The sequence below is a fragment of the Taudactylus pleione genome, unplaced genomic scaffold (genome assembly GCF_031769625.1).
Source record: "Taudactylus pleione unplaced genomic scaffold, aTauple2 ptg000377l, whole genome shotgun sequence".
In the NCBI taxonomy this organism is placed as follows: domain Eukaryota; kingdom Metazoa; phylum Chordata; class Amphibia; order Anura; family Myobatrachidae; genus Taudactylus; species Taudactylus pleione.
Window position 1 is genome coordinate 886,036 of NW_028284778.1, and position 24,762 is coordinate 910,797.

The following is a 24,762-nucleotide window of genomic DNA, read 5'->3' on the forward strand; positions in this document are numbered from 1 at the left end:
GAGGAGAGTGTAGGATAAGAGATGGCTGTAGTGACAGAGGAGGGTGTAGGATAAGAGATGGCTGTAGTGACAGAGGAGGGTGTAGGATAAGAGATGGCTGTAGTGACAGAGGAGGGTGTAGGATAAGAGATGGCTGTAGTGACAGAGGAGGGTGTAGGATAAGAGATGGCTGCAGTGACAGAGGAGGGTGTAGGATAAGAGATAGCTGTAGTGACAGAGGAGGGTGTAGGATAAGAGATGGCTGTAGTGACAGAGGAGGGTGTAGGATAAGAGATGGCTGTAGTGACAGAGGAGGGTGTAGGATAAGAGATGGCTGTAGTGACAGAGGAGGGTGTAGGATAAGAGATGGCTGTAGTGACAGAGGAGGGTGTAGGATAAGAGATGGCTGTAGTGACAGAGGAAGGTGTAGGATAAGAGATGGCTGTAGTGACAGAGGAGGGTGTAGGATAAGAGATGGCTGTAGTGACAGAGGAAGGTGTAGGATAAGAGATGGCTGTAGTGACAGAGGAAGGTGTAGGAGAAGAGATGGCTGTAGTGACAGAGGAAGGTGTAGGATAAGAGATGGCTGTAGTGACAGAGGAGGGTGTAGGATAAGAGATGGGTGTAGTGACAGAGGAAGGTGTAGGATAAGAGATGGCTGTAGTGGAGAAAGTATTAACTAACAGTCTATTGCCATGTGCGGAGGTCTGATGGGCATGCAAGGGTTATGTGGGGGAAGTCTACTTGCATCAGGAGAAGTGTGATGGGTATGTGGGGAGGATTGTGGTGTACAGAAGGGGCACATGTCAATTTAGAACTGTGCTTGGGGCGTCATAACATGCGCTTTTTCTGGAGGCCAGGGCTTTACGTTACGCGGGCTGGTGGTGGCGTTTTACTTTCTTGAAAATGCGTTTCTTTGCTCATCGCGTATTCCTCAGAAGCAGCTTCTTAACGAGGAGCCTTTTACCTGTTGAATAGACCGTCTGACCGATAATCAACTCTCAATTATTATAACCCATTTCGGAACTATACTATAATTAACTTGTCAATATATTTAACAGCACTGACAACAGGTTACTGAATATTGGTCAACAGTTAGTTTGTAATCATATAATTTAACAAATTCGTACACTGCACAGATCTGACGCATTAAGATGCCGGAGCCAGGATCCCGACAACAGTCGTTATCCCAGTGCCAGCATCCCGACAGTAAGTATTAGGGTTAGGCACTAGAAGGGGGAGGTGCATGTGTGTTGGGTTATGCTGTGGGATAAATGGGTTAGGGGTATGCAACTTCTGGCAGCCGGCATCCTGTATCCAACTCATACAAATATATACACACAGATATATGCATACATACACAACTGGCAGACAGAATACTAGGCAAGCTAGTACTGTTCCATGTATTGGGGTGTCTCCAAGCAGCAGAGTCTCGGGGCAGTTAGAGGTCTGTGACACAGCTTGTATAAATGCCATAAGCTTTCATCTCAATGACACAAATAAACCACAGGCACACAGATATATGCTTATCTATTTTATTGTGGCTCGACACAAACATCAAAACAAAGTGAAATACATGTATATTAATGTATGTACTAAACTAGAAAAGCGTATTTTATACATTTTTATTTTTGTATAAGTTGGGAAGAACCCCCCCCCCCTCCAAAAAAAAAATATTACATGCTTTCTTCAATAATACCAATAAATTATTACAATATGTTCTCATCTATTGTAAAAAAAAACCCAGTATGAAGCGTAATCGAGACCAGGACAGTGTGTGTGATACTCTTTTCCATGTGGAAGACCTTTCATATAGTTTCTGCTTTGGGTCCTATCCCACACTGAGGACTGACCTCTACATCTTTGGCTATTGTACCCACAGTAGGATTCAGTATGATTTACCGCCGGCCGCATGGCCGGTGGTTCTAATCCCGACAGCGGCAGCCCGACAGAGGAGGAAATCCCAATCATCCATTAAGGTAAGTATGCTAACTTAATTCCCCCCCTCTAACCCTCCCTTAGGGTTGCCTAACCCTAACCTCCTCCCCAAGTGCCTAAACCTAACCCCCCCCTTCCCTGCAGCCTAACCCTAAGTCCCCCCCCCCCCCCGGGGGGGTGCCTAAACCCTAACCTCCCCCGAGGGTGTCCAAACCCCCTCTTCCCCAGCCTACACCTAACCTCCCGAGGGGTGTCTAACCCTAAATCCCCCCCCCCCCCGGGAGCCCCTAACCTAATCCTCCCCCCAACGTGCGGCTGTCCGCGCCCGGTTTACCTTAGTTCGGTATGAAGGGAGTCGGGCTCCCGGTGTAGGGATAATGATAGGCGTCGGGATTTCGATGCCTATCATTTGACCCCTGCCGGGATTTGACAGTCGGGAAGTCGGCATTTCGACCATTGGCTTTTTGACTGCATCCCGCGGCTGTCCGCGCCCGGCTTACCTTCGATCGGTAAGCCGGGTGTCAGGCCCCCGGCGTAGGTCTAATGACAGGCATCGGGATATCGACGCCAGTCATTAGTGCCTTGCCGGGATTAGACAGTCGGGAAGCCGGCAGTCGGGATTGCGTCCGTCGGCTTCCCCCACAGTATTCTATGTTGTGCCAGGAGATACTCGGCCTCGTATGTACCGAACGGTCTGATGTCCTCCTGGAGGACTACTAAGAAACTACAGTGAGATTGCTATTCCCATGTGTCCTGGTGACATTATCATCCATGTTTCCTGCACCAATGATGTGGGGGTAACCTTACTTAGCAGCGCTTTTCTAAGCCACCGTGTCATCGGCTGTTTCAGGCGAAGGATTTTCTTTTTCTTATTTAAACAGGTATATTTTTATTTTGAATATGAAGGTAAATAAACCAACAAGAAACAGAACAGAAAGAAAATTAAGAACAGTACTACATGTCGATAAAAATAATCAATCTGGTGGCAGAGGTCTACAAATATACCGGAATAATTAAGCCAATATCGAGATCCATAGAAAACCTAGTCGAAAAGGAGTAACCGCTGAGACCAACAATCATCCACAGGAAGGTATAAGCAAGCCAGAGACCCCAAAGGACCCCTCAACCAGCCCCTTCATCCTCTCCATTAAACCACCTAGCTAGGAGGGGGAGAGGGAGATGAGTTTTCCAGGTCTCCTCCCAGAATCACAAGAGAAATAATTAGCTCCACCTGTGGGACTTTTAAAATGTGTCAGTGAGTAATGACTACACCTGTGCACCTACTGGGTGACCTGGAAAATGTGAACTGTGCGGGGTCCTGAGGACAGAGTTTGAGAACCACTGCCCTAGCAGATGCCAAATGGAACAGACGGAGACCCCACATTTAGAACACTGAGTCCTGCCGGACACCCATATTAAACAGGCACTCCAAATGAAGCTGGGCAAGCGATTTAATTTGGTCATCCAAGATGACTTGGCTCAAACTACGCACACCAAATTGTGACCAGGATCTGCGCCCATCAAAGTTGCCCAATTCAGGGAAGCGAACATTGCCCCACGGCGGAGCCTCTGGATGAAATCCCTTACCTTCCATTAGTTTATGCCCCCTGTTCCACACCTCAGTGGCCTGCCGCAAGATGGGAGCCAGATTTTTGCTTGACCCACCGACAAACAGAAACTTCTCGGACGCTAGATTTAAAGAGGCAATAATATTAAATAAAAAACAGCCCTAGTTTTGAATTTAATATTACTGCTCCTTAAAATCCAGTGATTGATACCGCCAAAGATGCATTGGCTTTGAAAAGCGCTGATTAGTAAATATACCCTAGTATGTGGGGGGGGGAAGCTAATTTGGCCTAAACCCCTAGTGAAACGGTTAATTTACTGCAAGACAAAATATATATTCTATATAGTATATAGTATTCCAGAAGTATATGCATTACGTATGAACAATCACATTACTAGCCGTATGCACTAAAATCCATGATTTTACAGACATTTTACATAAAGATATCGACCAGTAAAACAGTATAATCTTGCAAACAACAATATAAGCAGACTAACACAACAAATAGCACAATAGGACACAGTGCACTGCCCAAAACTTTCATACGAGCAAAGAGCACTGGTAAGAGAAATGGATGTACAACTCATGTCAGGGGCGGATAAATACTTTATGTATAACTTGTAAATAAATGGACCCACGTCTGCCAGGTCACCTCAGCCGCTACGCCCACACAGTCACCCCTACTGTCCCCGTCCGTCTTTGCCCCTCCCACTCCTTTCTACTTAAACCCACCCTCCCATTCTTGCCCCTCCCATCCCGTTGTACTTAACCCACCCACCCCACTCTCTCGTCACACCTTCTGTGCACCGCCCGCGCAGTGGGAGCTGGGGCGCGCGCCATGCATGTTAGGTGTGACATGCCATAGCCGTGATTAGGTCATCACGCAAACGTGCGTGACGAGAATTTATCTCAAGGTAGAATTATATCATAATCGATGAGATCTGATTTTTTTTTTGGTTTCATTTTTACCCCCACATAATAACACGTCCCATTTACATCAGCTGTTCACCTGTGTGATTCACGAGAGTTAACCCGCCTGGATACATGTGCAAGACCTTTCCCCCGCGCATGGGACGGTTACAAGGTCTGTTTAGGAGTGTGAGTTCTCTGATGGGCTACGAGAGTGCCCTTTGACCTAAAGCATTTCCCGCACGCCGAGCAGGAAAATGGCTGCTCGCCAGTGTGGATTCTCTGGTGCTCAACCAATCGCTCTTTCCTCGTAAAACATATCCCACATTCGGAGCAACAAAACGGCTTATCGCCCGTGTGAGTTATCCGGTGTTCAGAGAGCTTCGCTTTGCGCGTAAAGCATTTCCCGCACTCAGGGCAGGAAAAAGGCTTCTCGCCCGTGTGAGTTCTCTGGTGCTCGGCGAGATTGGATTTGTGTGTAAAGCTCTTCCCGCACTCCGAGCACAGGAACGGTTTCTCCCCTGTGTGGATCCTCTGATGTGCAGCCAGTCTTATTTTCAGTCTGAAACACCTCCCGCACTTAGTACATCGGTAAGGCTTCTCCCCTGTGTGTATTCTCTGGTGTCTGACCAGATACACGTTATATTTGTAACTTTTGCCGCAATCGGAACAAATATGCAGCTTCTCGCCTTCCGTGTGAGTTCGCTGATGTCTAACAAGATGTGATCTAAGGGTAAAGCACTTCCCGCACTCTGGGCAAGAAAACGGCTTCTCGCCTGTGTGAAATCTCCGGTGTGTAGCAAGTTGTACCTTCCCGCTGCAACACTTCCCACATTCGGGACATGCAAATGTTTTGGCTCTTTCAGGAACTGGATTGTGTGTAATAATTTCTACTCTATCCTCAGAAAATCCTTCGTGGCTAGAGGAGGAATCGGAAGACACGTCGGGGTTGAGAAGCATCGGATACAGATTTGCGGCAATGGGGTTTTCTTGTCGGATGTTCTCTTCTGCTTTCTGATCTGCCTTTATAATGATATGTCTGTCCGATGTACTCCTATTCTTCAGTCTCTCAGCTGGGAATAAAAAAAAAAAAGATTTTGTTTTTTTATTTTCAACACAACTTCAAGGTGCAATGTTACATGATGTCTAATGTCCCCAAAATACTTCTTTAATAAGAATGTTGGAGAGAAAAGATCAACCGATTAAACATCAACAGTTTCCAGATAGACACTCAACAGGTCAAAAGGGGCATAAAGTCAACACAGAAAAAAAAATGGTTGCAGTGTTTTTCAACAATTTTAAGGTTATGGTGAGGGTTAGAAACTTGTCGGAGAATTAGGCACTACGGGGAGAAATTAGGATTAAGTTAAGGCACTTGAGGAAGTTTAGAGTTAGGCATTGGGGGGGAGGGTTAGGATTATGTTTAGGCATTAGGGAGGTTAGGGTTAGACACTAGTGGGAGGATTAGGTTTAGGCATTTGGGGGAAGGTTAGACATTAGGGGGGAGGGTTAGGATTAGGCATCTGAGGGAAGGTAAGGGTTAGGCATCTGAGGGAAGGTAAGGGTTAGGCATCTGAGGGAAGGTAAGGGTTAGGCATCTGAGGGAAGGTAAGGGTTAGGACACTAGGGGGGAGGGTTAGGATTAGGCACTTGGAGGGAGGGTTAGGACTAGGTTTAGGCACTTGGGGAGAAGGTTAGACATTAGGGGGAAGGGTTAGTATTAGGCATTTGAGGGAAGGTTAGGATACTAGGGGGGAAGGTTAGGATTAGGCATTTGGGGGGGAAGGTTGGGCACTAGGGGGAGGGTTAGGATTAGGCATTTGAGGGAAGGTTAGGGTTAGGATACTAGGGGGGAGGGTTAGGATTAGGTTTAGGCACTTGGGGGGAAGGTTAGGCACTAGGGGGGAAGGTTAGGCACTAGGGGGGAAGGTTAGGCACTAGGGGGGAGGGTTAGGCACTAGGGGGGAGGGTTAGGCACTAGGGGGGAGGGTTAGGCACTAGGGGGGAGGGTTAGCCACTAGGGGGAGGGTTAGGATTAGGCATTTGAGGGAAGATTAGGGTTAGGATACTAGGGGGGAGGGTTAGGATTAGGTTTAGGCACTAGGGGGGAGGGTTAGGCATTTAAGGTAAGGGTTAGGCATTAGGGGAGAGGACTAAGGTTAGGCATTTGGACTACGATCTGACCCCAAGTACTAAACAGCAAAGCTTTTCGGAGTTTACACCAGATGGTGTAAACTACTATAAGCCTAAAGGGACTCCAGGAGCAGGATAGAGATCTTTCGATCTCGCAGACTCTGGCCGGCTGCTCTGGAAGCTGACGATGTGAGCATGCGCAGTGTCAGCTTCCCCCGGAGAAGTCTTTCACAAATGTGAAAGACTTCTACAAAATTCTGAAGATATATAATATAACTCACAGGGACAACGGTCACCGCAATCGCTGTGCCTGTGAGTGCTCCTTAGTACATAGCGGGGATGCTTTCATTAAAAATTAACAAATCCTTAATAATCATGGCAGTTCCACGGTTATAATTGCTTAAACCCAAAACTTTTAGGTAAATTCCAGTGTTTCAGTCTCAGATGTCAGGGACAGAAAGCGCTGCCCATTGTAGAATCTTGGACACTTCTTGAAAGACATGGATGATTGATGTATGTGGACATATCTGTATCACGACGACAGTGCAGCTGATGGCTGATATAGCTACAGATATATCGGCGCATCTGGTCATGTGTACGGGCGGTTGGCCGACCGCAAGCACACTTGCTGCAGACATTGATGTCACAGCTAGACGGGCATTTGAATATCAGGATGACATGTCGTGCGGCCGATCGGTAAGTGTGTATACTTACCAGAAAGGGCCGCTCGGACCTAGTGTGTTCCCAGCCTAACAGTTCAGTGGAAACAAGAATGTAATTGTCCATAGACAGCAGCCACCTACAAAGTCTAGACAGTCAGGTGAGGCGATGCAACAGAAAGAACAAGACTTGTTTAGATCAGACATACCTGACTTGCAAGTAACGGGATGGTGTCCTGCAAGCCTGAACACATTTGATGTATTAAAGTCAGGTGTGGTATAAGAGACAGTAAAAAAAAGGTCGACAGTGTCTAGATAGACACCAGATGTTAGACAGTCAATAGGTAGACAGGGACAAAAGGCTGACAGGGACAAAAGGCTGACACACAAAAGGTCGACAGGTACAAATGGTCGATGCACAAATGGTCTACTCTACACATGATTATTTTTTTTGTTTTCTAGCCCTAATCTTCACCCTAACCCTCCCCTTGGTGCCTAACACCAACCGTCGGGGTAGGTGCCTGACCCTAACTGTCTCTTCTAGTGCCTAACCCTCCGGTAAGTGCCCAACCCTAACCGTCGCGGTAAGTGCCTAACCCTGTCTGTCTTGGTAAGTGCCTAACCTCACCCTCCGGTAAGTGCCTAACCCTAAAAGAAAATAATTTAAAAAAATCACGTGTCGACCATTTTTTTTGTGTCAACCATTTTTTTTCGCTGACATGTTGACCCTGTCAACCATCTTACATGTCAACCTTTAGTGTGTCGATCTTTTGTCCCTGTCAACCTTTTGTCTGTCCAACATCTGGTGTCTATCTACAGACCGGAACCCATGAAAGTCAGGTAGTGGGATGTAAATCACTGCAGAAAATGCAGAAGGAACTTCTTAGAACTACTGGATAGCAAAGGTAAGCTCAGCCAAGACAAGAAAATCCGATATTTACTCACCGTAAAATCTCTTATGCTTAGTGAGGTGTGGAGTCGGACACTAGCTTAATTGAAACTGGCTCCCACCCCCTATATAACCCCTCCCCTTCCACCCTAAGCTTAGTCTATGTTTAACAAAGCTGGAGGAGACCCACGGAAAGAACTGAAAACCCAGAAACCAACAGGTATCTTAGTATGAAACCAAACAAGGGAGAGATCCCAGCATCCCCCAGATGGACTCCAAGGAAGAGTTTTTACGGTGAGTAAAAATCGTATTTCCTTTATCATCCATCTAGGGGATGCCATTACTTCTTGGACATACCCAAGCAAGCCAATTAAGGAGGGGGAGCGTCGGAACTGACTGCTCTTAGAATTTTCCACCCAACACTGGCATCCCTTGTGCCAAATGTATGGAAGCGGTAAAACTGTGTGTGGATGACCAGGTAGCCGCTTTGCAGAGCTGCTCAACCGAGACACCATGTCGTTACAGCCCAAGAGGCTGCGACAGCACGAGTTGAGTGAGCCCGAATTGAAGCCAGAACCATCACATTCGAGGACAAATATGCCTGCTGAATGGCAGAAGTGACCAATCTAGCGATGAACCCTTTTGAGGCAGGCCAGCCTCTTTTTGGTGCATCGATCAACACCAACAGGGAATCCGTACGCCTCAAAAACGCAGTACAGTCCAAGTAAATGCCCAACGCATGAACCACATCCAACAGTGCTAAGGAAGAACCTTCACTAGTCACTGAATTCTGGCGAAAAGCCGGAAGGACAATATCTAGGTTAATGTGGAAAGCCGATACCACCTTTGGCAGAAAGGAAGATTTAGTGGTAACACTACCCTATCTTCATGAAAAATTAGAAGACTCAGATACCCTTCTGGCCATGGCAGTGGCCAAAAGGAAAACAACCCTCAAAGTGGGAGATCGCAAATCTACAGATTCCAAAGGCTCAAAAGGTGCTTTTCGAAGTGCCTCCAAAACTAAATTCAAGTCCCAAGGAGGAACCGGTGGGAGATAAGGAGGCGGTATGTGAAGAACCCCCTGCAAGAAGGTCCGAACTTCTGGAATGGTGGCCAATTTCCTTTGAAACAGGATCGATAGGGCCGAAAGAAAAGAAATATATATCTTCCAAGTCCAATAATAAATCTGGAAAGTAACTGGTTTGCGAGCCTGTATCATGGTTTTCACCACAGACTCTGAAAACCCCTTTGGCTCTCAAAATATTGGATTCTAGAACCATGCCGTCAAAGCCAATCGAGGCAAATCGGGGGGACGGCTCAGACCCTGAAGTAACAGACTTGGACACAGGGGCAGAAGATACTGAACATCTGCCAACGTGTTCCAAAGAACTGCGTACCACTGATGGTGCGACCAGTCTGGAGCCACCAGAATGACCGGCCATACCACTAATCGTATCTGCTGCATTACCTTTGGTAACATTACCAGAGGAGGAAAAATGTTTCCCAGCTGGAACACCCAAGGTGCTGTCATGGCATCCACCAGAGATGCCTGAGGATCCAGGGACCGAGATCCGTACCTTGGAAGGTTCTTGTTTAGACGAGAAGCCCTTAGATCTATGTCTGGAGATTCTCATCTGGCAACTATTACTGCAAACACCTCCTAGTGTAATTCCCATTCTCCTGGATGCACACTGTGGCGACTTAAGAAGTCCGCCTCCCAAAAATCCACCCCCGAAATTTAAACTGCTGAAATATCTGGATCCCAATTTTCTGCCCAATGAAGGATGTGAGAAACCTCCCTCATTGCTAGCCAGCTGCGTGTGCCATTCTGCTTGTTTATGTAAGCAACTGCTGTGGCATTGTCTGATTGGATTCGCACTGGCAAATTCTTTAGATAGCATTGAGCCTGAATCAGTGCATATCAAATTGCTCTTATTTCCAGTACATTGATGGCAAGAGCGGCTCCTGGACAGACCAAAGACCCTGTAAGTGTCCCAAGAGCCTGTAAGTGTCTGTCTAGAACCACCGTCCCCCAGCCTGTTAAGACTGGCATCTGTGGTGACAATGGTCTAGTCTTTCACTGACAACTGGCAAACTTTGTTCAGATTTGCAACCTGTAGCCACCACCAGAGAGACTGCCGGCTCTGCAGAGATAATCTTAACATTTGCCTGTTTAATCGAGGGTCTGATTTTATCCATTGATGAAGCAATTGGTTTTGCAGAGGTCGGGCGTGAAATCAGGCGAAAGGAACAGCTTTGAATGAAGCCACCATTTTCCCCAGTATCTGCAAAGCCCTGAGAACAGAGATCTGAGATATCTGTAAAATGGTCCTTATTCTGGACTGCAGATCCTGAATCTTTGCCTGCGTAAGAAACACTGTGACACAGAGTGTCGAAGAGAAGGCCCAAAAATACTGCCCTCTGATATAGAATTATATTTAATTTCGGAAAATTGATGATCCAGCCGAATCTCTGGAGCTTGTCTAAGGTAATCTGTTGTTGCAATAGAGCCATAGAAGGTGCCTTTAGCAACAATTCGTCCAGATAGGCCAACACGTTTATACCCCCACTCCTGAGTAGGGAGATCATGTGTGCCATACCCTTTGTAAAAACTCTGTGACCAAATTGAAGGGTAGAGCCTGAAACCGAAAATGCTGATTGAGTACTGCAAACCACAGAAGATGCCGATGAATCCTCTGGAATCGGTTTGAAATACAGGTGGCTGTTTAGCCGCCGGTTTAAATCCCGTCTGCACAAGCCCGATAGGAGGAAATACCAACTGGGTGAAGGGTGGAAAAGAATCTTCTTGGAACCGGACGTTCCAAATACAGCATGTAACCCTTTGTGACTATTCGAGTTACCAAATAATCCGAATTGGATTGAATTCAATCTTCCCGGAATCTGAATAAGCGACCTCCCACCAGAGGACGGGTTTCAGACCCGTGACAGTCCTGTGGATTGACCTGCTGGCTTGGCAGCAGGTTGACTGGTGCCAGTGACTTTATGTCCCCTAAAGGTTCCTCTTCGGAAACCCCTAGGTGCACCCCGGAAGGCCTGAAAGTTTCCTCTCCTGGAGACCGAAAAGAATGAAACTTAGGAGTTTTTACTTTTGGAGTAGTTACACGAAGATACAAACTCTTTCCTCCTGTGACCGGAGAAATAATTTTGATTAATTCTGGACCAAACAAAGCACCTTCTTCAAAAGGCAATGCCTCTAAAGCACAGGTTCTCAACTCGGTCCTCAGGACCCCAAACAGTGCATGTTTTCCAGGTCTCCTCACAGAATCACAAGTGAAATAATTAGCTACACCAGTGGACCTTTTAAAATGTGTCAGTGAGTAGTGAATACACCTGTGCAACTTCTAGGTGACCTGGAAAACGTGAACTGTGTGGGGTCTTCAGGACAGAGTTTGAGAACCTCTGCTCTAAAGCATGCTTGGATTCTACATCTGCCTTCCATGATTTAAGCCACAGCAAACGCCTGGCGGAAACGGCCAATGCAGAAATACGAGACTGTACCTGAATAGTATCTATCAAAGCATCACCTATATAGGTTAGAGCACAGGTTCTCAAACTCGATCCTCAGGACCCCAAACAGTGCATGTTTTCCAGGTCTTTTCACAGAATTACAAGTGAAACAATTAGCTCAACCTGTGGATCTTTAAAAATGTGTCAGTGAGTAATGACTACACCTGTGCACCTGCTGGGTGACCTAGAAAACGTGACCTGTGTGGGGTCCTAGGGACAGAGTCTGAGAACCACTGGGTTAGAGCTTCCGAAATCTGATCAGCTATGGAACTAGCTTCAGACAATTCCCCTGATTAAAAAAACAGTAATCATCTGATTCATCCAGGGACCGATAGACTTTATCACACAGGTGCTGGCCAAAGCTGGACGCAGCGATACTCCTGACAAGGTGTATAAAGATTTTAGTACAGCCTCATTCTTTCTATCCATAGGATATTTAGGTGTTACAGACTGTGTTGTGGGAATAACAGTGGCCCTCATTCAGAGCCACTCGCTATTTGCGGTCGTTCGTTCTAAAACAAGGGGTGGCTATTCAAATGAACCGTTCGCTGTTTGCGGTCTGTTCACGCCTCTATGTCTGAACGAGCGAACAAAACTTGCGTTCGTTTTTTGGAAAGATACGCCCCCTGGCCGCTCGCATCCTACGTCATGTCCGCTATTTATTAGATTAATCGAGTACATCGATCAGGGTATGAACTGCTCGCTATTCTTGGGGTTGGTGTTTGCTACCACAATTTTGCGAGCAGTTCTGACTATAAAATAACCCAGTGACGTGGTCAATGACGCTGCTGTTTTAAATATGCACACCCATAAAACGCCCGTTTTGACCTTTAAGCACGCCTGCGTTCTGATTTCCACTCCCCATTTTCAAGCACCTTCCCCTGTTACCACCCACATACGCCTCTTTCTGTCACTCAAAATAGCAGGCATTCGATATTTTGCGAGCACATGAATTTCGGCCGCACTGACTGGTTAGCGCATGCGTATAACGATCCGTACGCATGCGCAGTTGGCCAAACATCGCTCGGAGCGAACGAACTGCCGCTTACGAGTGGCTCTGAATCAGGCCCAGTATTCCTAACCAACCTAGCAATAGGAGCATCCACCATGGGTGGAATTTCCCAAAGCTTGGTATCCTCTTCCAAAAAGGATAACGATACTTAACTTTTTTCGGAATATGTAATCGGGCTTTTTATTTTTATTTTTTTTAAATATTTCCCCAAAATGTGATGCATGTTTCTTCTTATGTTTAAAGAAAGAAACAGAACTAGTCTCTGGAATAGCCGTTTCCTGTATATGCAAAGTCTCCCTGACCGCATTTATCAACATAGAAACACCTGAATAAGAATGAGAGTCTTCCACCGAGTCTGAGGTGTCCTCCCAATCAGAATCCAATTCACCTTCTTCCTGCAACCTGTTCACCGGGAAAATCCACAGAGGTATGGCCTGCCCATCTCTTAGTGGCTATAGCACCTGCTGCCATTTTATTCAGGGATGTTGCCATCTGAATGAGACATAGGACCTCATTCAGAGTCGGTCGTTGCGGCTGCTCCGTCGTAAGGTAAAAGGGCCGGATATGCAAATGGAGAGCTCGCAAGTTGAGTCGTTAAGATGGGATCGTTAGCTGGACGAGCGAGGGGAGGATGCGGCCGTAAGACTAAAAATACGCCCCCTTGTCGTTCGCATTACACGTCATCTCCGGGCATATAAGGATTAATCGAGACCATCGGGAACCATCGGAGCTGTTCGTAGAGCTTAAGGTTGACCATACCCTCTCTTAAGCACTACGATCAAGTCAGTGTAAAAACCTCCCATGTCACATGTGCCACGACACTACTTAGTTAATTATGCACTCCCATAAAACGCCGTTTGCATAGTCAGGCACGCCTGCGTTCGGATCTCCACTCCCCCGTTCATAAACAGCTTCCCCTGTTACCACCCACAAACGCCTCATCCTGTCTCTCAAACTAACGACCTGGCTGTGTTCAAGGAGAGAGAAATCTCTGATCATAATAGCTAGTTTGCGCACGCGCATTGCGAAATTTACGCATGCGCAGTTTAGCGAACATCGGTGGCGTACGACCGAGCGGCCGCAACGACAGACTCTGAATGAGGTCCATAGTCCCATATTCTGGGCCCATCTGGGCTAAACTGAGAGATCAGATAAAGGAGCTGTTTGCTCACAGGCTAACATATAATTTGCCTGAGTGTGACGTAATTCACCTATGGCCTCAGCCATAGACCTGGCCCAATCAGGCATCACCGACTGTTCAGCCGAACATCCCGGTAATGAATCACCCTGTGAACCACCAGCACAGAGCGACCCTGGGTCTGGGGACCTCATTCAGAGTCGATCGCTTGCTGCAAGCGATCGCTCTGAATGAGGGCGGCCACTTACTGTTTAAAGTGCCGCCTTCTGGTCGATCGCTAGGCTGTGGGTTACCACCCACAGCTCTAGCGACTGACCAGGGTGATGGTCGCGATGGTCATCACCATCGCGACCATCGGGGCTTACGACCAGACCCTACGGTTGGGTCTGGGCTCTCGTAAGCCCCAGGGAACTTCCTGCTCTGTTTGAGCAGGAAGTTCCCCACTGACATCATCAATGATTTCAGTGGGGCCGCCCCCAAACGGCAAGCGTTCCGACTGGAACGCCTGTTTGGCCAGGCACGCCCCTGGCCCAAGCAGCAAACGGGGCGAGCTGTCACTCAACATCGACAGTTCGCCCCGTCTGCTACGAGACCCATAGCGACGGAGCGCCCGTCGCTAGCCGGGTCTCGCGCATGCGCATGACAGAGCCGGCTCCGTCGTGCGCATGCTCTGTGGGGACCATCGACCCGGTTGAGACCGGGTCTGAATGAGACACTGTATCTTTTGGCAACTTTTTATCACATTTTATACACGTGTGAACAGTGACTGATCCTTGTTTCTTAGCCCCCTTGCCTGGCTTATCCATACTTAGGGCCGTATTCAATTAGGTGCGAAAAGCCGTTTTCTGCAACAAAGTATCGCAAGTGACGTCATTTCGCCATGCGAAAAATTTTCACCGTATTCAATTCCGGAGTCTTTTCGCCGTTTGCGGAAACTCAATGCACTGGTACCTGCGAAAAAGTTTCCCCTATGAATAGGTGTCGGTAAAAAAAGTGCAGAATTGGGGTTTTGGCGTGCAATCTTTGAAAAAAAACCCTGCACCCTTGGGACAGTCCCCCAAAGGTAAACTGCGTTAAAAAAAAAAAAAAAAAAAAACATTTGATCACCCCAAAAAGTACTTTCATTTTGGGGGTGAAAAAGACCAAAGTTGGGGGACAAACTTAAAAACTAGTGAAATAGACTTTGGGGGGCCCCCAAGTATGCCCCAGGTGCTTTTAAGATTGCAGGTGTTTGCGGCAGGTGGAATTTTTACGTTTTTTTTAAAACTTCACATTAGCAACTTTAAAATATGCTAGCACCCATTTTCATGTACCCCAAATTTGCTGGGACTACTTATTTTCATAAATAAAAACCACTGCTAAATGCTATTCTTCACCACTTATGCAAGGACGCTAAATAACAGCTATTGAGATCATTTAAATACCCCTAATACCTTCAGCAGGGCTATTCGGGGGTATCTATAGTGATCCCCAATGTCAGTGCATGTTTGGAGGGGTGTCAGGCTGATTTCCCCAAATCTGACAGGACTTTTCGTATATTACAGTTCGCTGGGTCCCGTTTTCGCAGATTTCTAATTGAATACGGGGATAAGCCGTACACATAGGCAACCAGGATGATAAAGGAATGCAGCATGGTGTCATTCAAGATGTCAGGTGATGTGGAGAAGGCGGGAGCAGGAAGCCACCCCTGCTTTGTTAAATTAGGTCTCTTCCCTAAGCTGAAAATTCCCTTGTCATTTTCGGAAAGGCGTCATCCCTGGTTCTGCCGAGGGAACAGCAACACAAAAGGGCGATGGGCTACTCCAAAGAGAAACCAAACCTCCTGCGTGTGGCGGACTGTGGCTAAGGGACGGAGTCAACTATAGGTTCTATATTTTGCTAGGGCCACCCAAAGACACATATCCATGCAAATATAAAAGATTTACAAGAAATTAAACTCTCCTCTTACCTATTGATGTAATGGGCCGTTGTTGCTTCTTCATCACTTTCACGTACTGACCAGTGTCTCCTTCTATATACTCTCCCTCCTGCATAGAGAAATAGACAGTGACATCCTGACACCTTATAGGAACCTGACACACACAATGATACAGTCATCATCCAGACACATCCCCTGGTGTTACTGTATAATGTTCCATTCCCAGCAGTCACCTCTCCAGTCATCACCCAGACACATCCCCTGGTGTTACTGTATAATGTTCCATTCCCAGCAGTCACCTCTCCAGTCATCACCCAGACACATCTCCTGGTGTTACTGTATAATGTCCCATTCCCAGCAGTCACCTCTCCAGTCATCAACCAGACACATCCCCTGGTGTTACTGTATAATGTCCCATTCCCAGCAGTCACCTCTCCAGTCATCACCCAGACACATCCCCTGGTGTTACTGTATAATGTTCCATTCCCAGCAGTCACCTCTCCAGTCATCACCCAGACACATCCCCTGGTGTTACTGTATAATGTCCCATTCCCAGCAGTCACCTCTCCAGTCATCACCCAGACACATCCCCTGGTGTTACTGTATAATGTCCCATTCCCAGCAGTCACCTCTCCAGTCATCACCCAGACACATCCCCTGGTGTTACTGTATAATGTCCCATTCCCAGCAGTCACCTCTCCAGTCATCACCCAGACACATCCCCTGGTGTTACTGTATAATGTTCCATTCCCCGCAGTCACCTCTCCAGTCATCACCCAGACACATCCCCTGGTGTTACTGTATAATGTTCCATTCCCAGCAGTCACCTCTCCAGTCAGCAGCTCAATGATCTTGTTAGTAAGATGTAGGATCTTCTGGTCATTGTCTCTCTCATGCATCAGTGAGTGAGGCAGAGGCACCATGGTGGGGCTCTTGGTCTGGATCATTATCTCTGACACACAGGGAAGGCTGCTGGGTGTCTCAGGTTTACTAGAGGTCTTCTTCACCACTGTATAATCCTGCGTATTAAAAGACACAAATTATATTCTAAATACACTCTAGTAGTATAGAGAAGAATTATTTCACTGTGACACTCCCATACACTCCCTCACCTCCCCAGTCAGGTCCCTGTGTTAGTAATAGAGATAATAGTGATGTCACTGTGACACTCCCAGACTCCCTCACCTCCCCAGTCAGGTCCCTGTGTTAGTAATAGAGATAATAGTGATGTCACTGTGACACTTCCAGAATCCCTCACTTCCCCAGTCAGGTCCCTGTGTTAGTAATAGAGATAATAGTGATGTCACTGTGACACTTCCAGAATCCCTCACTTCCCCAGTCAGGTCCCTGTGTTAGTAATAGAGATAATAGTGATGTCACTGTGACACTTCCAGACTCCCTCACCTCACCAGTCATGTCCCTGTGTTAGTAATAGAGATAATAGTGATGTCACTGTGACACTTCCAGAATCCCTCACTTCCCCAGTCAGGTCCCTGTGTTAGTAATAGAGATAATAGTGATGTCACTGTGACACTTCCAGAATCCCTCACTTCCCCAGTCAGGTCCCTGTGTTAGTAATAGAGATAATAGTGATGTCACTGTGACACTTCCAGAATCCCTCACTTCCCCAGTCAGGTCCCTGTGTTAGTAATAGAGATTAGAATTATGTCACTGTGAAACTCTCGGATTCCCTCACCTCCCCAGTCAGCAGGTAGATGATCTCCAGGGTAATATTTAAAATCCTCTCATTCATCTGGTTTTTGTTCTTCTCCATTCTCAGGTGATCAGTTGGGAAATTGATTTGCAGAGGAGACTGATTATGAGGCAATTTCAGCAGAGAAAATCCCGCAATGCAATAAAATTAATGTAAATAGCAGATTATATCCTAAAAATCAAAGGTGGTACAATTAATACGTTTTGAAAACAGGTCAATAAATCTTAATTTTTATTAAGACAAAAATCACTGAAGCTGATTAAATAAAACAGTTATTAAAACAAATACAATACAGTAGAGAGCATCCAAGCAACCACCATAGAGTACAGTGTGACTGCCACACAGTACATAGCACATCCCAGCAACCGCCATACATTATAGAGAGCAACCCAGCTACCGCCATATTGTACAAAGAGCATCCCAGCAACTTCCATACAATAGAGAGAGTATTCTAGTGATGCTACAGATATGTCCTCGCTTACTGTTTTTGTCTGTACTGCATATGACGAGACTGAGATACTCTGAGAGGAGTAGTATTTTTCTATACTGTATTATAGGCTGCTCATTCGAATGGCCGATATATATTGCAAGCCCGTCGGGGGGGGTGTACCCCCAATGTGTCTGTGAATGACATTCACAGACATATTGCGTCGGCTGCGCTGCACAGCCGATGGCCCATGTTTCTCCAAATATAGCGGCACATCTGTCTGTGTGTATTGGATGTCCGCCAGCCGCCTGTACACTTTCTGCAGGGACTGACGTCACAGCTGGGCAGGCAAACTCAAATGCATGCCCATCTGTGACATCAGGGCGATAGGTCAAGCGGCTGCTCGGTAAGTGTGCATACTTACCTAAACCGGCCATCACTGGGAATAACCCTGGTCAATTGCAGGGTCACGTCAAGAGGGGTCAGACTTATTTAAGACATAAGCAGGACCCAGGTTGACTCGCCGTGCTCCGGCAAATTCCCGGGTCTTTGCTTATATCTGAAAGGGGTATCATAAGCGTATGTACCAGATAATTTGACATTCTTGTACTCACAATATGTTTTTCTGTACATGTCCTGAAAAGTACTGAATGTGTGTTCAGTTTGTTTCCTGCTTTAATAAAGAGATTTAAAATAAAAAAAAAAAAAAAAAACAATCTGTGTCATTGCGGATGGTAGTGGATAGATCCCCTTCCATAGATACCCTGACGTCATTAGTTACTGTCCAACGTCATTCCTTACCACCACTGCTGATCCCAGCCAAGACTCATTACTGTAGCTTTTTTTTTTTTTATTATGCAAAATGTCAACAAAATTGTGTCATTAGTTTAAATTATCAAATTATGTAAATATCAGCTACTTAACCATGATGCAGTATAATTTTATTAACAAAATCTGCATGTTTGTTAATAAAATTATACTGAATCAGGTTTAAATTAGGGGTGAGCGGATTCGGTTCTACTCGGTTCCGTTCGGATTTAAAAACTGAATCTTATTGGCTATCAGCTGTCACGAGTTTTGGATAGCCAATAAGATTCGGTTTTTAAATCCGAACGGAACCAAGTAGAACCGAACCTGCTCACCCCTAGTTTAAAAAGCTGTTATTTATATATTCCGATAACGAAAAAGTTTTTTGAAAAAAAAAATTAGCCAGTTACAGTAATGTTTCCGCTAGGCTGTTTTAGCAGGGTGCCGCGCCCTGCCCGATTTCTAAAGGGGCACCAGCTAAAACAGCCTGTGGGGGCCGTCGCCCCCCGTGTCCCGCGGGTGGGGAAAATAGAGGTGCAAGCAATCACCGCCAGTGAATGGAGGCCCGGCATCTATATACTGAGATAGGAGCTCTTAAGGGCAGCCCGGCATGTCCGTAAGTGCCGGGCACACCCCAAAGAGTGATGAAGAGGGGGCACGTCTTAAAGACACCCCCCCTTTTTTGTGACCTTACCCACTTTTCAGCGCGCGCAGGAGTGCCCCTTTCTAGGTTCGGCGGCGGACCTAGAATGAACACTATACAGATGTGTCCGCATATATCTATCCTCCGTGCGCTAGAAGTCGCATTACACAACGCGCGAGCGTCTTATTCGCACAGCGACAGGCAGCTTCCGCTGATAAAATGATATGTGGCATACCTATATTCTGTGTGCAACTGCGGGTGTATCTGCTATGCTCCATGCCCCGGTGCCAGGAGAAAAAATAAACCACTGTAGGTTTTTGTGCTATTGGTGGCAGAGAATCATTGGATTTCCGTCATCCGTGGCAAAACCATCGACAATTTGTGTTAAACCATCAATAGTTGTTAGCAGCCGATGGCCATCCCTACGCAGGGGGTGATTCAGATATAAGCACAGCTGCAGTAGCTACTGTGTTTTAATACTAATGCTGCAACCAATGTGCGCCCTATTGAGACGTTCACCGGCACAAATCTGCCAATGTGCGTACAAAGATACACTATTATCATCGATGTGGCTGATATATCGGACTTCCTGTATTAATGTGAAATCTTACAGAGATAGAGCACCACAGAACAATGCTTTCGGCTCATCAATCTTTAGGGTATAACCCTAACCAGGACGTTTTGTTCGACTGTTTGTCCTTCCTTTGTGATGAATAGTCCCATGCGCAGAAGCTCTGATGTTGTTATAATGCAGAGACATTGCTAAAACACAGGGGCACAGGTACAATGTGAGGGTCAGCTTTGCTGCTATATGTATCGACACTGGTATAAAGCAGAGACACTGGTGCTGGTATATAATGCAGGGACATTGCTAAAACACAGGTATAATGTGAGGGACGCTGGGTATTGTATAATGCAAGGACATCGATGCTGCTTAAGTGCACAGACATTGGTATAATGCAGGGAGACTGGTGCTGGTATAACGTAGGGACAGTGGTGAAATACAGGGGTGCATGCATAATGCAGGGACATTGGTGCTCATATAAAGTAGGGATAGTGGTAAAGGGGCGCATGCATAATGCAGGGACGCTGGTGCTAGTATAAACTAGGGACAATGGTGAAATACAGGGGCGCATGCACAGTGCAGGGAAACTGGTGCTAATATAAAGTAGGGACAGTGGTGAAATACAGGGGTGCATGCATAATGCAGGTACACTGGTGCTAATATAAAGTAGGGACAGGGGTGAAATACAGGGGCGCATGCACAGTGCAGAGAAACTGGTGCTAATATAAAGTAGGGATAGTGGTAAAGGGGCGCATGCATAATGCAGGGACACTGGTGCTAATATAATGTAGGGACAGGGGTGAAATACAGGGACGCATGCATAATGCAGGGACACTGGTGCTAGTATAAAGTAGGGACAGTGGTGAAATACAGGGGCGCATGCATAATGCAGGGACACTGGTGCTAATATAATGTAGGGACAGTGGTGAAATACAGGGGCGCATGCATAATGCAGGGACACTGGTGCTAGTATAAAGTAGGGACAGTGGTGAAATACAGGGGTGCATGCATAATGCAGGGACACTGGTGCTAGTATAAAGTAGGGACAGGGGTGCATGTATAATGCAGGGAAACTGGTGCTAATATAAAGTAGGGACAGTGGTGAAATACAGGGGTGCATGCATAATGCAGGGACACTGGTGCTAATATAAAGTAGGGACAGGGGTGAAATACAGGGGCGCATGCACAGTGCAGGGAAACTGGTGCTAATATAAAGTAGGGATAGTGGTAAAGGGGCGCATGCATAATGCAGGGACGCTGGTGCTAATATAATGTAGGGACAGGGGTGAAATACAGGGACGCATGCATAATGCACGGACACTGGTGCTAGTATAAAGTAGGGACAGTGGTGAAATACAGGGGCGCATGCATAATGCAGGGACACTGGTGCTAATATAATGTAGGGACAGTGGTGAAATACAGGGGCGCATGCATAATGCAGGGACACTGGTGCTAGTATAAAGTAGGGACAGTGGTGAAATACAGGGGTGCATGCATAATGCAGGGACACTGGTGCTAGTATAAAGTAGGGACAGGGGTGCATGTATAATGCAGGGACACTGGTGCCAGTATAAAGTAGGGACAGTGGTGAAATACAGGGGCACATGCATAATGCAGGGACACTGGTGCTAGTATAAAGTAGGGACAGTGGTGAAATACAGGGGCACATGCATAATGCAGGGACACCGGTGTTAGTATAAAGTAGGGACAGTGGTGAAATACAGGGCACATGCATAACGCAGGGACACTGGTGCTAGTATAAAGTAGGGACAGGGGTGCATGTATAATGCAGGGACACTGGTGCCAGTATAAAGTAGGGACAGTGGTGAAATACAGGAGCGCATGCATAATGCAGGGACACTGGTGCTAGTATAATGTAGGGACAGGGGTGAAATACAGGGGTGCATGCATAATGCAGGGACACTGGTGCTAGTATAAAGTAGGGACAGTGGTGAAATACAGGGGTGCATGCATAATGCAGGGACAGTGGTGCTAATATAAAGTAGGGACAGGGGTGAAATACAGGGGAACATGCATAACGCAGGGACACTGGTGCCAGTATAAAGTAGGGACAGTGGTGAAATACAGGAGCGCATGCATAATGCAGGGACACTGGTGCTAGTATAATGTAGGGACAGGGGTGAAATACAGGGGTGCATGCATAATGCAGGAACACTGGTGCTAGTATAAAGTAGGGACAGTGGTGAAATACAGGGGTGCATGCATAATGCAGGTACACTGGTGCTAATATAAAGTAGGGACAGGGGTGAAATACAGGGGCGCATGCACAGTGCAGAGAAACTGGTGCTAATATAAAGTAGGGATAGTGGTAAAGGGGCGCATGCATAATGCAGGGACGCTGGTGCTAATATAATGTAGGGACAGGGGTGAAATACAGGGACGCATGCATAATGCAGGGACACTGGTGCTAGTATAAAGTAGGGACAGTGGTGAAATACAGGGGCGCATGCATAATGCAGGGACACTGGTGCTAATATAATGTAGGGACAGTGGTGAAATACAGGGGCGCATGCATAATGCAGGGACACTGGTGCTAGTATAAAGTAGGGACAGTGGTGAAATACAGGGGTGCATGCATAATGCAGGGACACTGGTGCTAGTATAAAGTAGGGACAGGGGTGCATGTATAATGCAGGGAAACTGGTGCTAATATAAAGTAGGGACAGTGGTGAAATACAGGGGTGCATGCATAATGCAGGGACACTGGTGCTAATATAAAGTAGGGACAGGGGTGAAATACAGGGGCGCATGCACAGTGCAGGGAAACTGGTGCTAATATAAAGTAGGGATAGTGGTAAAGGGGCGCATGCATAATGCAGGGACGCTGGTGCTAATATAATGTAGGGACAGGGGTGAAATACAGGGACGCATGCATAATGCAGGGACACTGGTGCTAGTATAAAGTAGGGACAGTGGTGAAATACAGGGGCGCATGCATAATGCAGGGACACTGGTGCTAATATAATGTAGGGACAGTGGTGAAATACAGGGGCGCATGCATAATGCAGGGACACTGGTGCTAGTATAAAGTAGGGACAGTGGTGAAATACAGGGGTGCATGCATAATGCAGGGACACTGGTGCTAGTATAAAGTAGGGACAGGGGTGCATGTATAATGCAGGGACACTGGTGCCAGTATAAAGTAGGGACAGTGGTGAAATACAGGGGCACATGCATAATGCAGGGACACTGGTGCTAGTATAAAGTAGGGACAGTGGTGAAATACAGGGGCACATGCATAATGCAGGGACACCGGTGTTAGTATAAAGTAGGGACAGTGGTGAAATACAGGGCACATGCATAACGCAGGGACACTGGTGCTAGTATAAAGTAGGGACAGGGGTGCATGTATAATGCAGGGACACTGGTGCCAGTATAAAGTAGGGACAGTGGTGAAATACAGGAGCGCATGCATAATGCAGGGACACTGGTGCTAGTATAATGTAGGGACAGGGGTGAAATACAGGGGTGCATGCATAACGCAGGGACACTGGTGCTAGTATAAAGTAGGGACAGTGGTGAAATACAGGGGTGCATGCATAATGCAGGGACAGTGGTGCTAATATAAAGTAGGGACAGGGGTGAAATACAGGGGAACATGCATAACGCAGGGACATTGGTGCCAGTATAAAGTAGGGACAGTGGTGAAATACAGGAGCGCATGCATAATGCAGGGACACTGGTGCTAGTATAATGTAGGGACAAGGGTGAAATACAGGGGCGCATGCACAGTGCAGGGAAACTGGTGCTAATATAAAGTAGGGATAGTGGTAAAGGGGCGCATGCATAATGCAGGGACGCTGGTGCCAGTATAAAGTAGGGACAGGGTTGCATGTATAATGCAGGGGGACTGATGTTAGTATAAAGTAGGGACAGGGGTGCATGTATAATGCAGGGACACTGGTGTTAGTATAAAGTAGGGACAGGGGTGCATATATAATGCAGGGACACTGGTGCCAGTATAAAGTAGGGACAGGGGTGCATGTATAATGCATGGGCACTGATGTTAGTATAATGCAGGGACACTGGTGCCAGTATAAAGTAGGGACAGGGGTGCATGTATAATGCAGGGGCACTGATGTTAGTATAAAGTAGGGACAGAGGTGCATGTATAATGCAGGGACACTGGTGTTAGTATAAAGTAGGGACAGTGGTGAAATACAGGGGTGCATGGATAATGCAGGGACACTAGCATCACTAGTAGGCAGACAGAAGCAGGTATAAATGCCAGGACACCGGTATAATGGGCACTGCATCCTCTGTACACAGCATCTGGCTGTATACGCGCACACTGATAACATCTCCTGTCCAGGCCTCACATACACACAGGGCTGCTAGCACTACAAGCTGCCCTCTCATACATATGCCCCTTACCCTCCTCTCTACCCCCTACACACCCACACTGACACAGCCCAGCTTGGAGACAGGGAGCCAGTCATATATACATAATAATACTATAACAATACTGACCCTGCAGCGGCCTCCGCACACACCCATCCGAGTCCCGGATGTAATAACGCGCAGGCGCAGTGCAAAAAGACTACTGCAGAGGGCAGTCTCAAAACGCTGCGGTAGCCATTTTCCCGTGGTCTCAAGTGTCCGACGAAGGGACATACCCATTACAGCTTCCACCCTAGCTACATGCTGAGAGCATATATTAAGGCCAGTTACATGGTAACAATAGTGGGATATATAAGCTATTGTTGTGCTGACATTCATCCGGACCGAGGTTGGATGTCAGCCATCTTGCTGTGGTCTGAACCTCTGATTAAACAAAGAACGTGCACACACGTACTGTACTACTCATTAAAGATTTTTGAATGGGAAGTGGGAAAAGCAGCTGAGCGGCTCTTCTTTACGAGCACAGCATTTGGGGGCAATCGGTGGTTAAACATCGGGGATCACCATCGATGGG

General features: G+C 46.8%; 1 protein-coding gene across 1 annotated transcript; it reads right to left on the bottom strand.

The window, feature by feature from the left end:
* Positions 1–4,267: 4,267 nt before the first annotated feature.
* On the bottom strand, positions 4,268–24,376 carry LOC148507978 (uncharacterized). The gene is made up of 5 exons (XM_088445126.1): positions 24,318–24,376; positions 17,367–17,555; positions 16,498–16,689; positions 15,701–15,824; positions 4,268–5,466 (listed from the first exon to the last, which is right to left on the bottom strand). The coding sequence occupies exons 2-5, from the start codon at positions 17,442–17,444 to the stop codon at positions 4,562–4,564; spliced, it is 1,299 nt and encodes a 432-aa protein (XP_088301252.1). The 5' UTR covers positions 17,445–17,555; positions 24,318–24,376; the 3' UTR covers positions 4,268–4,561.
* Between the last annotated feature and the right edge of the window lie 386 nt (positions 24,377–24,762).